Source organism: Megalopta genalis, chromosome 1 (genome assembly GCF_051020955.1).
Source record: "Megalopta genalis isolate 19385.01 chromosome 1, iyMegGena1_principal, whole genome shotgun sequence".
Lineage (NCBI taxonomy): Eukaryota > Metazoa > Arthropoda > Insecta > Hymenoptera > Halictidae > Megalopta > Megalopta genalis.
In genome coordinates this window covers 30683399-30699489 of record NC_135013.1, presented here as the reverse complement: position 1 = coordinate 30699489, position 16091 = coordinate 30683399, and the positions used below count along the sequence as shown (strand labels likewise).

Here is a 16091-nt window from a genome sequence, read left to right as displayed (position 1 = left end):
GCGAGAGTCGCAGCAGCACTTGTTGCGTCCGGACGTCGACCTCGACTCAACTCGAGGCTCCTCCTCAGCTTCGGTCGGCCTCCGAACGCGTCGCGCCGCCGTCTTTCGCCGGAACGCCGATTTTCAGGATCGAACCGGGGCCCGATCGCTCGCGAACGGAACACGCGGGAAACGTTGAAGTTGGCCAATCGATCCGCGGAAATATTCTACGGACCCGTAGGAATCCCCCCCCCCCATCCCCCTCGCCGGCTGCGGTTTTCGCAGCCCCGTGAAATCCGCCGTTCGGGCTTTATCGCGCGGCGCGTGCGCCAGCGCGACCGACCGCGAAGCGAACTTTTCCGAGAGCGCGAACGATTTTTCCCCGACCTAGCCCAACGAGCCGCCGCGTATATCGTCGCTCCGATAACGACGCTCCTGCTGGAAAACGACGCAGTACGACACGCTCGAGAGACGAGGCTGAAAAGCCGATCGCGCGCCGCGGCGCGCCGCGTAGCGTAGCGTCGCGCCGCGTCGCAACGCCTCCTGGGCGTCTCCTTATCCACATCGGCGCATTCTACGCTCGCGGATGATTCCCGGGCTCCGTTCGAGGAATGACCACGTTCGTGGCACGCCACGCTGCTGCTTCCTAGGCAGGAACGCGCGCGGTGCTTCGGCGACCGGCGACCGGCAACAGCAGAACCGAGTCGCCCAGTCGTTCGCCCCAAGTAACGGAATACACGTCGTCGTGCTGCTGCCGATGTTTTCCCTTCGATTCCCCTGCTGTCGCGCGCGATATTTATTTGCCTTCGCGCGAGAGCCTGCCTCTCGCGCCAGCTCCTTTTGCTTTCCTTTGCGACGCCTCTCTTCCTCTCTTTCTCTTTCTCTCGATCTTTCTCCCCCTTCGCCAACCTTTTTCCATCGCGCTAATTAATGGCTCTTCTAGTTAATGGGCATTCGCCTCCGAGCCTCTACTTCGCTCCTACAGATTTTGATACGTCCATCGATCTCGCTGTTCACACTTGCAAACCGCCGCTGGAGTTCCGGGCGCTGCGGTAATGTCTTCTCTAATTGACGCTCGGATTGTTCACGAACATGGACAGTTTGGGAAGTGCGGATACGATTATTCGAGCGTTGCGGTTTGTTTTTATGGTTACCGATTTTTAACGATTATGAAAACGAGCCGCGAGGCTCGGATAATTGTATCTCCTCTTCCAAAATTGTCCATTTTCGTGGACAATCCGAGCGTCAGTTAGGGAGACGTTACTGTAGTTGGGGTATTAATAAGTGCCGAATAACGTGCAGCACTCTTTTCGGTATAAAAATGGACAATTTGGGAAGAGGTGATGCGATTATTCGAGCCTCGCGGCTTGCTTTATCTGTGGAAATAAGTCGCGAGGCTCGAACAATCGTATCTGCTCACTCCAAATTGTCCATTTGCTTTACCTATAAAACCGAGCCGCAAGGCTCGTATAATCGTATCTCCTCTTCCAAAATTGTCCATTTTCGTGGATAATCGGAGCGTCAATTAGAGAGACATTACTGTAGTTGGGGTATTAACCCTTTGCACTCGAAGCCATATTGACTGTAAATTTCAATTAACTTTCCCGATTTATGGTATTTTCATTTTAATGACAAAGTGCACTTTCCGCATATGAAATTGAGTCTTGTGACTTAACAATTCTTTATACGTAAGCTTTGTTATTACAAAAATTGTCTTGGAACGTGGTGTAACAATTTTCTACAATTTTTTCGACAATTCGAGCCCAAGGGGTTAGTAAAAGCCGAATAACGTGCAGCACTCTTTTCAGTATAAAAATGGACAATTTGGGAAGAGGCAATGCGATTATTCGAGCCTCACGGCTTGCTTTAACTATACAAACGAGCCGCGAGGCTCGAACAATCGTATCTCCTCTTCCAAAATTGTCCATTTTTGTGGACAATCGGAGCGTCAATTAGAGAGAAATTACTGTAGTTGGGGTATTAATAATTACCGAATAACATGCAGCACTCTTTTCGGTATAAATATATTGCTTTAACTATACAAACGAGCCGCGAGGCTCGAATAATCGCATCTCCTCTCCCCAAATCGTCCAGAATTTACTATAGTCAGCATCTCAATGGTTCCCATTCTCCTTCATCGCGTTCTAATCGATTCCACCATCCTAAAAGCAGCTCCTCGAACGATTGGTCAACACACACGTAACACCCCATATTTTATTATCTTATTATTGTTATTACCATTCATACTCTGTCACTGATGTGCTCGCTATTATTACACTTTCTGTGACAAAGAATCCACCAACCCGTTGACACAATCAACATTATCATTACTCTAGAAAGAGAGAATCGATGCGCAACGAAGTAAGCAACCGTGCGCGTCGTTCGCTTCTTTCGCTTTCCGTGTATCGAAAGAGTACCATCGGGTGGGGTAGGGGTGGGGGTATTCTACCAAAGACGAGATTATAAATACATCGGCAAGATGCACGCGTCCGCGTATGGAGCAGAAAATCGTGAATCTTTGACCGACGGCGGAGGAGGAAGAAGAGTCGTCGTCGCGTGCCCGGCGAAGTCAAAAACGTCGCGGACATCGGTTTCATTAGAAAACGCGACACCATTCCGCGGCTATCGCGCTCGCACCAGCCGGACACAGGCATGTACTCTAGGAGAGGTTAACGATCCACGCGAGAAAAGCGTGCAACTTTCATCGGTTTCATCGGTAGGTTCGTTCCTCCGGTTACGTTTCGCACAGCGCCGAGTCAGCGCTGACCCTGGCGATCGTTTCCGCGCGAGGCTCTCGCCCGCAAACGAAACTCGTCGCGAAATCGTGGCTTGTTCGGCGGCGAACCGCCGCCGAGAGTTTCCGAAAACCGGTGTTGCGCCGGTCTCGCGAACACCCGCGGCGATTTCCACCGTCTGTCACCGGGACCGCGTTCGTTTCCGCGCGCGACACCCGGTAGACTGGACGATCCAATTCCTCGGCCGTCGTGGTGTGCACGTACCGCCGCCTCTCTCGACCTATCCCAACGTAACAGATGACTATCGAGCACGCCGAAACGGTAGCGTTTCTCACCCTCCCGGTGTCGAAACGCGCGCGGCGCCTCTCCGGGTGCCCCGCTCCCCGCCCCGGCTCGGCCCCGTCTATATTTTCTCCCTCGTCGGAGGAAGAACTCTTTCGACGGAGAGGAGAAGAAGAAGAAGAAGAAGAAGTAGTAGAAGCGGATCGATGAGCCACGCGCGGCGGTCCGCGTGCAAAGCGCGATGCGGCCGCGCGAGATCGCCGGATCGAGGCACGCCGCGCCGGTAACAATGGTAACACGCCGCGCCGTCGAGCGAAACGCGCCGCGCGCGAACCATACGTTCCTGGAAGAGGAACTCCTATCCGCCGGCCGGTAGGAACTGTAAGCCTCTTAGACGGTGACGTCGCCAACGAGAGCGATTCCGAATTCAACGGCCTGCCGATCTACTTTTTCCCGGCGCGGCTCTCGACTCGACTCGGCTCGGCTCGGCTCGCGCCGCGCGCGCTCCGTGGTAAAAGTGATTTCTCCTTTCTTCTGGAATCTCGCCGAGCCCTCTCTTCGGCCGATGCTTTCCTGCCGGACGGTTCTCCCCTTCGGCCTGCCGCGACCTACCGCGTCGAAAAATTCCACCGCGAAAGCGATCCGGATCCTTCGATAGCTCTTCTCTCGCGGCCCTCGGCGAGGAATCGCCACGCTCGCGAATCGGCTCTCGGCCCCAGGGCCGAGAGAGCGGGTCCTCGGAGGGCCCGCGAGGGCCCGGCCGTCCAAGTAACAGTACCTAGTCGATAGTTCGCGTAAAGCAGACTCGCGCGGCCGCGCGGCCGACGCGCTTCCGTCGTCTCTGTGCGGCCGCGTTTGTACACACGAAAGCTAGCGTTCCTGGGAGCGCACGCACACCGCCGGAAAAAAAACGCGCGGCTGTCTCGGCGAGAGAGCGCGTGCGCGCACGTGTAACGTGCGACATCGTCGTCGTCGACGTCGGCGACGGCGTCGTCGGTGGATCGCGGGGCTACGTGTCGCGTGCGCGAGCGTTCCCCCGTTTGCGCTCGTTTGTACGCGTCTGGCCGCGTGTGTAGGTGCTCGACAGCCAGGTGTGTTCGTGTGCGTGGAGAGGTCTGGTGGCTGCTCGACTGCCTGCCTGCCTCTGCCTGGCTTGCCTGCCTGCTGCCTGCCTGCCTGCCTGCCTTGCCTGCCTCAGCTCTCGGCTCTCGGCTCTCGGCTCTCGGGTGCGCTGCCCGCCAGGACGTTGAACCCAGCGCGACTCAACCTGGGGATCATCCGCGGGTACAACCAGGCCTACTCCTCCTATCTCTCCTCCCTCCTCCGCCTTCTCATCCTCCCCCTGCCCCTCCCCCGGCCGCGGCCCTCCCTCCCCGAGCCCTTGCACCGACTTCTCTCTTTCTCTCTCGCCACCCCGTTCTCCTCCTTTCAGCTTTCCCACCTCCTTCGCTCTCTGCCACCGACGCTCTCTCTCTCTCCCTCTCTCTCTCTTTCTCTCTCTATTTCTCTTTCTCTCTCTCTCTCTCTTTCTCTGACTCTCTTTCGCGTTCTCTTTCTCTTAGTTTCTCCGCTACTACTCCTTTTCCTCATCCCCATCCTCCTCGGTGCTCTTCTTCTTCTTCTTCGTCGTCTCTGTCTTCTTCTTCTTCTTCGTCTTCTTCTTCTTCTTCGTCTCCGTCTTCTTCTGCTTCTTCTTCTTCGTCGTCTCTGTCTTCTTCTTCTTCGTCGTCGTCGTCGCCGTCGTCTTCTTCTTCCTCCTCGATGTCTCACGATATTTCGTTCCCGGCACCGCGAGAGGGTACCGCGACGCCCCACCCGCCCCCCTCGGTGTACACGAACATTCTCCAGGGGCCGTCGTACCCACCTGCACAGGATCCTCTCCTCCCTGGCCACTCCAAGTGCTCCTTCGCACGCACGGTAAACATTTTTGCAGGTGAACACGTGAGATACCTTGCACGGACGGGGACCGAGCCGAGCCGACTCCTCCGGGAGCCGCCGGGCCCGCCGTGGCTCCGGGCTGATTTCGACCGATCTCGAATGCTTCGGAGCGGTGCCCGGTCTGTCCAGAGTCTCTCAGCTCCCGATTTCGATCATTCCGCGGCGATTCCAGCCGTCTCCCGAGTTCTTCCGGGCTCGCGACTTCGGGGTCCACGTTTCGGACCGGCATGTAATTACGCGAAATAACCCGTCATTGCGTCGAAGAAAGCCCATCTGACGCATCGTTTGATCGTTGAAGCACTTATGGTCTTGTTGACTGTGCTCCAGTGTTGCGGAAATTTGATACAAATGCTCCTGCTGTTGCATTAAAATGTCGCGAATTCTTCGAGGTTTGAAATCGTTTGACCGATTTCGTGTATCTTTCTTGCATTAATCGCGTGATCGTTAATGGGAAGGATGTACACTTTTCTATTGATCTTTTAAATGTGTCTGCGCACGCGATCAAAGAATGTTTAAATTTTAATGTTTATATTTTTATTCGTATCTTAGGGTTAGCTCCAGTTCGAATTAACACTAGATTTATGGAACCTGTCAGAATAGCGGGTCATTAATTTTTTAATTTACGATTATTCATATTCTAAAGATTCATTTATGAGTTGTTTATTCAATTTATTATATGTTACTCGCGGCAACTGTTACAATAACGCTTGTTAAAAATCAGAATAAATGTCTTGTTGTTACTTTTATAAAGTAATATAGAAGAGCTGTTCTTTGCGCTCCGTAAATCTAGCGTTAAATCTTAATGTTTATATTCCTCTTTGTACATTAGGATTAGTTCATTCGAATTAAATAAAATAGATAAATTCTAGGTACAGAAAATTCTCCCCGATTTTCCTCCAGCTTGGGAATAAAAATGGACAATTTGGACCTTGCCGATTATCAACAATTATAAAAACGAGTCGCAAGGCCCGAATAATCGCATCTCCTCTCCCTAAATATCGTCCACTTTCGTTTAAAATCCAAAAGAAAATTCGAGAGAATTTACTACACGCCAAATTTCTAGGATCCCGACTTCGATCGATTTCGACGATTTCATAGTACAGTAATGTCTCTCTTATTGACGCTTCGATTGCGCACAAAAATGGACAATTTAAGAAGAGAGGGGATACGATTAAATTGAGTCTTGCGCCTAGCTTTACGAATTATCAACAACTGTAAAAACGAGCTGCAAGGCTCGAATAATCGTATCTCTTCTTCCCAGATTGTTCATTTTTGTGCACAATCTGAGCGTCAATTAGGGAGATATTACTGTAATTCCAAGTGTCCAAAGATTCCGGGCCTCGCTCTCGACCCTTTCGAAGCGATTCTAGACGCCTCGAGTTCCCTTGGACCGTGGCCACCTTTTCGAGGATCACTCGTTTCACCCTTCATTAGCTTTGCCAGGTTCCGACACTCCGTTTTCCTACCCCTCGGTTCGAAACATCGAGTCTTACCCGCCGATTTTAACGAGAAGAGCAGACACTTCTGGGATCGCGGTGACCGTCGTGCCATTTCGATTCGGCAGATTAGCAAATTCGTAATCGTCGCATTGGCTACCGAAGCATTGCCGTTTTCCTTTCAAAGACGCTCCTAAGAAAGCGACGCTCGACAAAAAGCTCGTCTTTAAGCCCCGCAGCACACGCGATAAAACTTTCTGGCCAACCCGGTACTTTCTGCCGGGCGATCGTTCGCGATTAAGGAAATCTTGCGAGTCTTGTCACGAAATAAGTCACGAGGTAATTCCTAGTCCAGACGGTGTCGCTCGAACGATACGCCCAGGCCTTTCGAGTTCCCGAACTGTCGCGACGGCATAGTACAGTAATGTCTCCATAACTGACGCCCGGATTGCGCAGAAAAATGGACAATTCGGGGAAGAGGAGATACGATTATTCGAGCCTTGCGGGACGTTTTTATAATTGTGGACAATTTATAACTATAAAAACGAGCCGCAAGGCTCGAATAATCAAATATCTCCTCTTCTCAAATTGTCACTTTTGTGGAAAATCTGAGCGTCAGGTTACTGTAAATTCTCCCTAACTGACGCTCGGATTGTGCAGAAACATGGACAATTCGGGGAAGAGTAGATACGATTATTCGTGAGTTCTGCTTCTCGTTTTTATATTTGATGACAATCGGCGACTATAGAAATGTGCCGCAAGACTCTAATAATCGTATCTCGTCTTCCCAAATTGTCCATTTCTGCGTGCAATCTGAGCGTCAATTAGGGAGACTTTGCTGTACAGTAATGTCTCTCTTACTGACGCTCGGATTGTCCACCATTGACTTGGATAATTTGGGAAGAGGAGATACGATTATTCGAGCCTTGCGGCGCGTTTTTATAATTGTGGACAATTTGTAACTATAAAAACGAACCGCAAGGCTCGAATAATCGTACCTCCTCTTCTCAAACTGTCCACTTTCGTGGAAAATCTGCGCGACAATTAGAGAAACACTACTGCAAATTCTCCGTAACTAACGCTCGGATTACGCAGAAAAATGGACAATTCGCGGAAGAGTAGATACGATTATTCGTGTGTTCTGTTTCTCGTTTTTATACTTGTTGACAATTCGTAACTATAAAAACGAACCGCGAGGCTCGAGTAATCGTACCTCCTCTTCTCAAATTGTCCACTTTTCTGGAAAATCTGAACAACAATTAGAGAAACATTACTATAAATTCTCCCTGACTAACGCTCTGATTACGCAGAAAAATGGACAATTCGCGGAAGGGTAGATACGATTATTCGTGTGTTCTGGTTCTCGTTTTTATACTTGTTGACAATTCGTAACTATAAAAACGAACCGCAAGGCTCGAATAATCGCACCTCCTCTTCCCAAATTGTCCACTTTCGTGTAAAATCTGCGCGACAATTAGAGAAACACTACTGCAAATTCTTCCTAACCGACGCTCGGACCGCGCACAAAAATTTGATAATTTTCATGTCTTTGTAGCCGCGCGTTTTAATAATTGTTGACAGTACGGTAACTATACAAAAGCGAGCCGCATAATAATAATAATAATCGTATAATTTCTATTTACAAGCTCTGTGAAGGACAATTGGGGAGAGCTAAGTGTGCACAGAAACGTACAAAATCGTCCACTTTTGTGTTAGAGCGTCGAATTTATTTCGTGGGTTCGCCGACGCTTATAATTATTCGTCGCACAAATAGGTAAAAAATATGCCCGCGCGCCGTAAACGCAAATGACAGCCGCCGTTTATCTAATCTAGCCGAGGAGTCGGAGACATTATTATTTCTGACCCTCGAGCTAATCGTGTCCTACAACCGCGGCTCTGTTAGAATTCACTTCCTGAATCGACGGATAGAGAAGCTCGCCGGAATCGGCCGCGAAGAACGCGCGATACTGTTGCGTTCGTTTAACGATCCTCTCTCTCTCTCTCTCGCCGAGATGCATGAATAATTTGTGCTCTGTTCGATCGAGCGTGGCGGCACGGGGTCGGATTTCGTTCGCGAGCGAGACGCTCGCGAAACGGCGGATCCGCGGCGTGATAAACGCGGGGAATCGCGGTGCCACGAGCGGCGAACCGCGAAGCCGGCCGCGGCACCGACGCGATGATTCAGAGCCGGAGACTCCGAGGTTCGTCTGACGAGCCTCGAGGACAGATTTTCACGAGGACGAGCGTCGCGGGAGAGCATAATGCCGAGGGACGTTTCGCATAGCACTCGCTGCTCCCGACGCGGTTGCGATCCTAACGGTTTCCTCCGCCGGTGGCTCGCGCGCACGTGAACACGCCCGGAGCGGCGCGGAGCGGTGCGGAGCGGTGCGGAGCGTTATCTGGTCTTCGCGGCGATGCGCGAGCGAAGATCGGAAAAAATCAGCCGGTGGAAAGCAGGAAAAAAATCGCGGCACGTCGGAGGTGGTCGAGCGTTTCTGTCCTCCTCCTCCTCCTTCCTCCCTTGCCCGCTTTGCTCTTCCCTCCGCCCATCTGCCTCTTTGTTTCGCTCTCTCGCGTTTCTCGAGCGCGCGAGATCGTTCGGGCCGATTGCATCCTCGCGTGGAGAACCGAGAACCGACCGGTGGAAAGCGACGATCGTGAACGGCGGAGGAGCCGCGACCCTTTCCGTGCGCCGAGCGAATCTGCCGCGCCAGGATTTCGTCTCTACCCTCGGCGGCGGTCAAACAGTTGCAGTACAGCACCTTTTGCTCTCTAAGTTCGTCCCCGGTCGATGATTCGGTGATCGTTCGCGACGACTTTCGATCGAGACGTTTCCCCGATCGGACGGCTTGCAGGTTGCACACACGATTTGCTACTTCCTAGTCGTCGGTCTCAACTGGGTTTCGTAGCTTCGCGATCCTGCGTTCGGCGCGACTCGATAATTATTCGGCTAATTATAATTTTACTCGTCGATACCGTGCTAATTGGTAGAGCAACGTTTTTTCAGCTGTGATATCGAGTTCGGTTCTGGAAATCGTTGCTGGTAACAGAAAATGTCTCGTAACGGTTGTAAGGTATAGTAATGTCTCCCTAATTGACGCTCGGATTGCATGCAGAAATGGACAATTTGGGAGAGGAGATACGATTATTCGATCCTTGCGGTTTATTTTTATAGTTATAAATTGTCCACAATTATAAAAACGAGCCGCAAGGCTCGAATAATCGTATCTCCTGTTCCCAAATTATCCAATTTAGTGGACAATCTGAGCGTCAGTAAGAGAGACATTACTATACCAAGCGGCGCAATAATAATGAATTAGAAATTTTTATTTTGTAATGCGTTATTGCATTATTATAGTATTATTATACATATTGTGAAATCTACAATTACATTAAAAATACAATTGTCCCAAATTGTCCATTTCCGTGGACAATCTGAGCGTCAGTAAGAGAGACATTACTGTACAGCAAAGTCTCCCTAATTGACGCTCAGATTGTCCACGAAAGTGGACAATTTGGGAAGAGGAGACACGATTGTTCGTGCCTTGTTTGTTTTTATAGTTACGAATTGTCAATAATTACAAAAACGAGTCGCAAGGCTTTTGTGGACAATCTGAGCGTCAGTAAGGGAGACATTACTGTACCAAGCGGCGCAATAATAATGAATTAGAAATTTTTATTTTGTAATGCGTTATTGCATTATTATAGTATTATTCTACCTATTGTAAAATCTACAATTACATTAAAAATACAATTGTCCCAAATTGTCCATTTCCGTGGACAATCTGAGCGTCAGTAAGAGAGACATTACTGTACAACAAAGTCTCCCTAATCGACGCTCGGATTGCACGCAGAAATGGACAATTTGGGAAGACGAGATACGATTATTAGAGCTTTGCGGCACGTTTCTATAGTCGCCGATTGTCAACAATTATAAAAACGAGGCTCGTAAATTGTTCATTTTTGTTTACAAGCTGAAGGAAAATTAAGGAAAATTTACGATACATCGATTCTAGGTTTTATCAGTTTCAGATCTGACGTCGGTTATTTTACATAGATATATTGACATATTTTACATATTATCATTGTCACTTTTTCATAAATGTAACGAGCACATATTTATTCAAATTTTCTAGCGATTGCTGTCGCAATACGTGTCCGACGAAACGAAATTGAATAAATTCCGCATAAACGTATCCTTGTAATTTCAACGACCGTTGATTAAAAGAGACTGGTTTGCGTCATTTTCACGCTAATTAAAATCTAGCATTAATACGCGAAGTAAACACAATGCGCTTCGTTACGTGGAATGAAATTGCAATTGCAATGTGTAACCGAAAAATGACCGTTACAGGAACCGAAACCGATATAATCCAGAATCGATACACCTTGTAAACCGATATACCAGTTACGAGATGTTTCCATTTCGCTTCGTTTCGTTTCATTTCGTTTCATTGATTTACTCGCGGGAAAAATCCAATAGCGCAAAAGAGTATTATGAAGTTATTTTTATAAAGTATTTCTGGTATTTAAGGTAGTTTAGGTATTTCAGGTATTCTAGGTATTTTAGGTATTTTAGGTATTTTATGTATTTTAGGTATTTCTGGTATTTTAGATATCTCAGATAATTTAGGTAATTTAGGTATTTCAGGTATTTTAGGTATTTCAGGTATTTTAGGTATTTTAGATATTTCAGATAATTTAGGTAATTTAGGTATTTTAGGTATTTCTGGTATTTTAGATATTTCAGATAATTTAGGTAATTTAGATATTTCAGGTATTTTAGGTATTTTAGATATTTCAGATAATTTAGGTAATTTAGGTATTTTAGATATTTCAGATAATTTAGGTAATTTAGGTATTTTAGATATTTCAGATAATTTAGGTAATTTAGGTATTTCAGGTATTTTAGATATTTCAGATAATTTAGGTAATTTAGGTATTTCAGGTATTTCAGGTATTTCAGGTATTTTAGGTATTTTAGGCATTTTAGATAATTTAGGTAATTTATGTATTTCAGGTATTTTAGGTATTTTAGATATTTTAGGTATTTTAGGTAATTTAGGTACTTTAAGCATTTAAGTTATTTTATTAGGCTATTAATACGAAGAAAATATTATCGCTTGCAACGCTTAACGTTTATCCTAAAATATGCTGCAACGATCGTTTCAGACCTCGTAGAGATCGTTCAATCATATCTGTTTTCGCGAGTACAGCATGATGCAACGTAATTCTTACGCAACGTAAAAATCGTCTCCAATAATAGCCCGAAACAAAGACTAAAAACAAAAAGTTTAAACAATCCTATTGTATCGAAGATAACATTTGAAATCGAGAAACAGCTCGTTCCCGCAACGAACGGCATAAAATCCGCATCGTAATCATTAATCACGCCTATTAATACGATCATTCAGAGCCCCGCGCGTTGCGCGATTCCTTAAATGTTTCGACGGCTCGTACAGAGGGAGGAGCGATTGAATAATTGAACAGTTTTCGTTTCCTCGTAACTGTTTCAATCAGAGCTGTTCCAATGATTCGCGCGCGCGCGCGGCGAAAGAACGAACGACGTTGGAAGCACGTTCGAGATCGATTCCGTCAAAGCGACGTAGCTCGAATCAACCGAAGGATCCTCGTTTACTTCGAATCGTAGGCCCTTTCGGAGCCCTAAGCGACAAAAGCCGCGCGGCGCGGCGGGCTCGGGGCACCGTAACTGGGATCCCGTGTTACACCGGGGTGCGGTGCAGGCAATAAACTCCGGATGACTTCACGGAGGGAATAATCGGCCGATCGAACCGTTCCGGACCACCTTGTCGCTCGAAGGCGAACGTGTTTCCCGGCGTTTATCGCTTAGAATCGTTTATTCCAGCGGCGTCCAGGTTTCCCAAGGCGGACCGAAAGTGAACGCGCGCGGGCGGGTATCGGCCATGGGATCGTAGAAACTTTCTTTCGCCGCTTCTCGTACCCCTCCCCGGCAGCATAACTCGACTCAGATAATCGGCCGACAAGCCGTCCGAGTTTCCGAGGCGTGTCCCTCTGCCAAAGAGAAGATCGAAGATCGCAGCCCTTGAACCGATCGGCCACCGGCTTTCGATGTGCGCCCGCGGCCGCGCGGATCCGGCGTCGCTTTCGTCCGCGAGGGCGACGATCTCCGCGGAAAAATGTCGACGGGTTAAACGGTATTCGAATAACGCATTCGAATCGAATCGAAGCTCGCTGAAATCAGTTGCTCGATCATTTCGGCTCGTAAAATCTCGATGGAATTCGACTCGACGCGGCCGCGTTGCGAAACGAACGTTTCGTCGAGGAGGGTGCTGCCTGATATAAAGGTTCCCCTCGCTCTGCGGCCTGATCGGATCGTAGTCGCGACCGAGGGGATATTTGTTTAGCAACGGGACGTTTCGTTTTCGCCGGTGTCGGCGAACGGTTCCCGGAGGCGAGCGCGAGCGTTCGTTCGAGCGGCGCGAGATCGCATCGAGGAAAGAACGCGCGATCGGCGGCCGCGTCGCCTTGATTAGTCACGCGTATGCACGGTGAACGAAGCAATTTCTAATTTCACCGGCGCGGCGGGGCGCGGAGCGGAGTAGAGCGGAGCGGAGCAGAGCGAAGCGGAGTTGCATCGTGGAAAGAGGGGGCGGCGGTCGAGCGACTCGCGCGTACCCTTCGAAAACCGGTGGAGGTTCCTCTCTAGACGGGGGCACGTATTTTTACCGGATTACGAGCTGGCCGGCTCGCCAGCTCGCCGGAGCCAGCTCTAAAGCGTGTTCAGAGGTTCTCTCCGTCGAACCGGGTGGCTTCACTCGCCTTTTTATTTTTAGAAATCGCGCGCCGAGCGGCCGAGAGCCGCGCGCTCTCGAGCGGCGGTCGCCCCGTCGAAAAATTCTGCTCGCTAGCCTCTCTCGGTGCCTAGAGCAGTCGCCTCGCCGAGTGGAATTGGATCGCGACGATAGTGAAAGTGGCGCGCGAGCGCACCGGCGCGCGAGCCCTCCCCGCACGCGGAAAGGAATAAAGAAAGGTGGAAAAGAAGCGAGCGCGAGCCGAGCGGCTGCCAGGGAGCGCGGCCGAGTGCACCTTAAGGTGGATGAAAGTTATCGGAGAAAGCTAATTGGCAGCGTTGAATCCCGCGAGCCTGGACGATCGACTCGACTCGAGTCGCGTCGAGTCGAGTCGGCTCGATACGACGAGTCGCGAGCCGATCGCTCGACAGGGCAGCTACACACATACGCTCGTTTCGCGAGCACATATTTCGACGCTCGCGGGAATCCTTTCCTCAACACACTTTCATTGGGTATTGCTACAGCCTTGGCAAAAGCGACCGGTCAAGCGGATCGAAACCTCCGCCGCCTCTTAGATTCGCGGCATTTTCGACGAATTTTCGGGCAATCGAACGGTCCCGCGAATGTTCGGATAACAGAACGGTTGTCTAGTTTCGGTGACAGGTTTAATATGTTCATTGATCGTTGCAACAATCGTAACCGGCTTTTCGACTTTAGACGATATGAACGCGAATACGATACGACGGACTTGTAGCGTACGCTTTTATCTTGGTCTCGTGTTATTGTTGAACCATCAACTACGAACTTATTGCAGTCTAACTGTTCCTGTGACAAAGGATTTTGACCCGAAAATACTAAATCAATCATTATTGTTATTATTATTTAAGTAAATGTTATACTATATATTAAATATATAAAATATATTAAATATATATATTTGTCATATATTCATTATATTCATTATATTAATAAATATAATATAATATATAATATACTATAATATATAGAATATAATGTATATAATATAATATAACATATTCATCATATATTCATTTAATATATATTTTATTTTTAATAATATATAGAATATATTATATATAATATAATATAATATATAATAATATATGTAATAATAATATAATATATAATATAATATAATATATTCATTATATTAATATATTCGTCATATATTCATTTAATATATATCTCATTTTTAATATATATATTTAATTAACTATTATAACAACAATAATCTGCAGAAAATCGTTTTTCATACAAGTTGCCTCAGACCAAGCAGATTACATGTAAAACGTTTTTTAATAAATAAATAATAACAAATTCTGACATTGCAGAACCGAGTGCTCGAAGTTCGGCTGTAACCGCAATTAAAAACGATAGAAATAGTGAAAAAAAATGTCCTCTCACTACCGTCGAAGAAAGAATGAAACTTCTGAATAACTCCTGTTCTTTTCTTCTTTCCTTTTTCTTTTTTTAGAACAGATGCAAAAAGTTCGTATTTCGCCGCGCAGCTCCGCCAGTCCATCTATTTCGCTATAGCACTTCGGCGTGCGAACATTTTCTTTACGTGACCGATTAAAGCGAAGAAGATATCAACAACGAAGGAAAGAATGCACCCGCAATCTTTATCTCTTTCCTCGAACTGTTTTCGCGCCACGCGATGCTGCTCGCGTTACGAAGCCAGCCAACTAAAGAGAGAAGCGAAAATAATTATACGTTCGCGTTAACGTAACGGTGTTATCATAGGTACAGAAACGTCTGAAACGATTCCTGCCGTGTTTGGAACCATTTGCATCGATGCAATCGCGCGACGGCCGCACCGCACCGCGCGTAGCTTCATGCGAAGCCACGAACGTTCGCGCGTCAATGGCAAGAGATACAAACACTGGCAGATTACTTCGATGAAAATAGTGCATACAACGTCGTCGAACGAATAATTTGTACGCCGGTTCGACACGGTGCATATACATATGTAGCATTGTATATTGGACAGCCACGATAACAGAGTTTGCGATATTTACAGATAACGTTAAGAAAATAACAAATGCGGCGGCTCAACGAGGCCTTAGAAATGTTTGCAATGCGTCAAATGAATGATGACGATGGCGATCGCCGTTGCCGAAAAATGTTCCACATCGAATTCTTTATTATTAAAATGAAGATATATTATAAATTCTTAGTATTTAATATTAGTATTTAAATAGTGTTATTTAATAATAGTATTTAATATTACAAGTATTAAATTTTTATATATATTATATTATATTATATATTTTTATTATTATTATTATATATTATATATTATTTATTATTATATTATATTATATATTTTTATTATATATATATATATATATATATATATATATATATAATAAAAATATATAATATAATATAATATATATATATATATATATATATATATATATATATATATATATTATATTATTATATATTATATTGAATTCTTGATATTCAATTTTATATTATATTAAAATATTATATTAAATTTTATTTATTAATCCTTTGCACTCTAAGCCACTTTAACTGTAAATCTAATACAATTTTTCCGACCCACGCTGTCCCTATTTTATATGACAAAAACCCCTTTTTACGCGCGTGAAATTGAGTCTTGTAACTTATGCAACAGTAATACTTTCAATAATTTTTCAAATCTAAATTTTGTCGCTGTAAGAATTATCTTGCACTGCGATATAAACATTTTTTAGCAGTGCCTCGGAGTCGCCACTCGAGCGCAAAGGATTGATATTATTAATTTTAAATTTTAGATTTCCTCACTCTCCATCCTATACAAAAAATACGAACACTCTCGTGTCTAATATTTCCATCGACGATAAAAAAATGTCCGCATCAAATGTACGAATAATCGCGACGCCGTAATCGCTTAGTTTACACCATCGAATACATCGCGG

General features: G+C 46.6%; 3 protein-coding genes across 8 annotated transcripts in view; 1 reads left to right on the top strand and 2 right to left on the bottom strand.

The window, feature by feature from the left end:
* Eip74EF (Ecdysone-induced protein E74) overlaps window positions 1-16091 on the bottom strand; it is a 332864-nt gene that overhangs the window by 233672 nt on the left and 83101 nt on the right. The gene's annotated exons all lie outside the window — the stretch shown is intronic.
* Window positions 1-16091, top strand: part of Lsm11 (U6 snRNA-associated Sm-like protein LSm11) — a 47653-nt gene that overhangs the window by 5650 nt on the left and 25912 nt on the right. The gene's annotated exons all lie outside the window — the stretch shown is intronic.
* On the bottom strand, window positions 10825-12056 carry LOC143260281 (uncharacterized). Its single transcript, XM_076525262.1, has one exon. The coding sequence runs from the start codon at window positions 11446-11448 to the stop codon at window positions 10900-10902; it is 549 nt and encodes a 182-aa protein (XP_076381377.1). The 5' UTR covers window positions 11449-12056; the 3' UTR covers window positions 10825-10899.

What these genes read in the sequence shown, in the direction of transcription:
- LOC143260281 (XM_076525262.1), bottom strand. Translation starts at nt 11,448, where the DNA reads ATGCTTAAAGTACCTAAATTACCTAAAATACCTAAAATATCTAAAATA.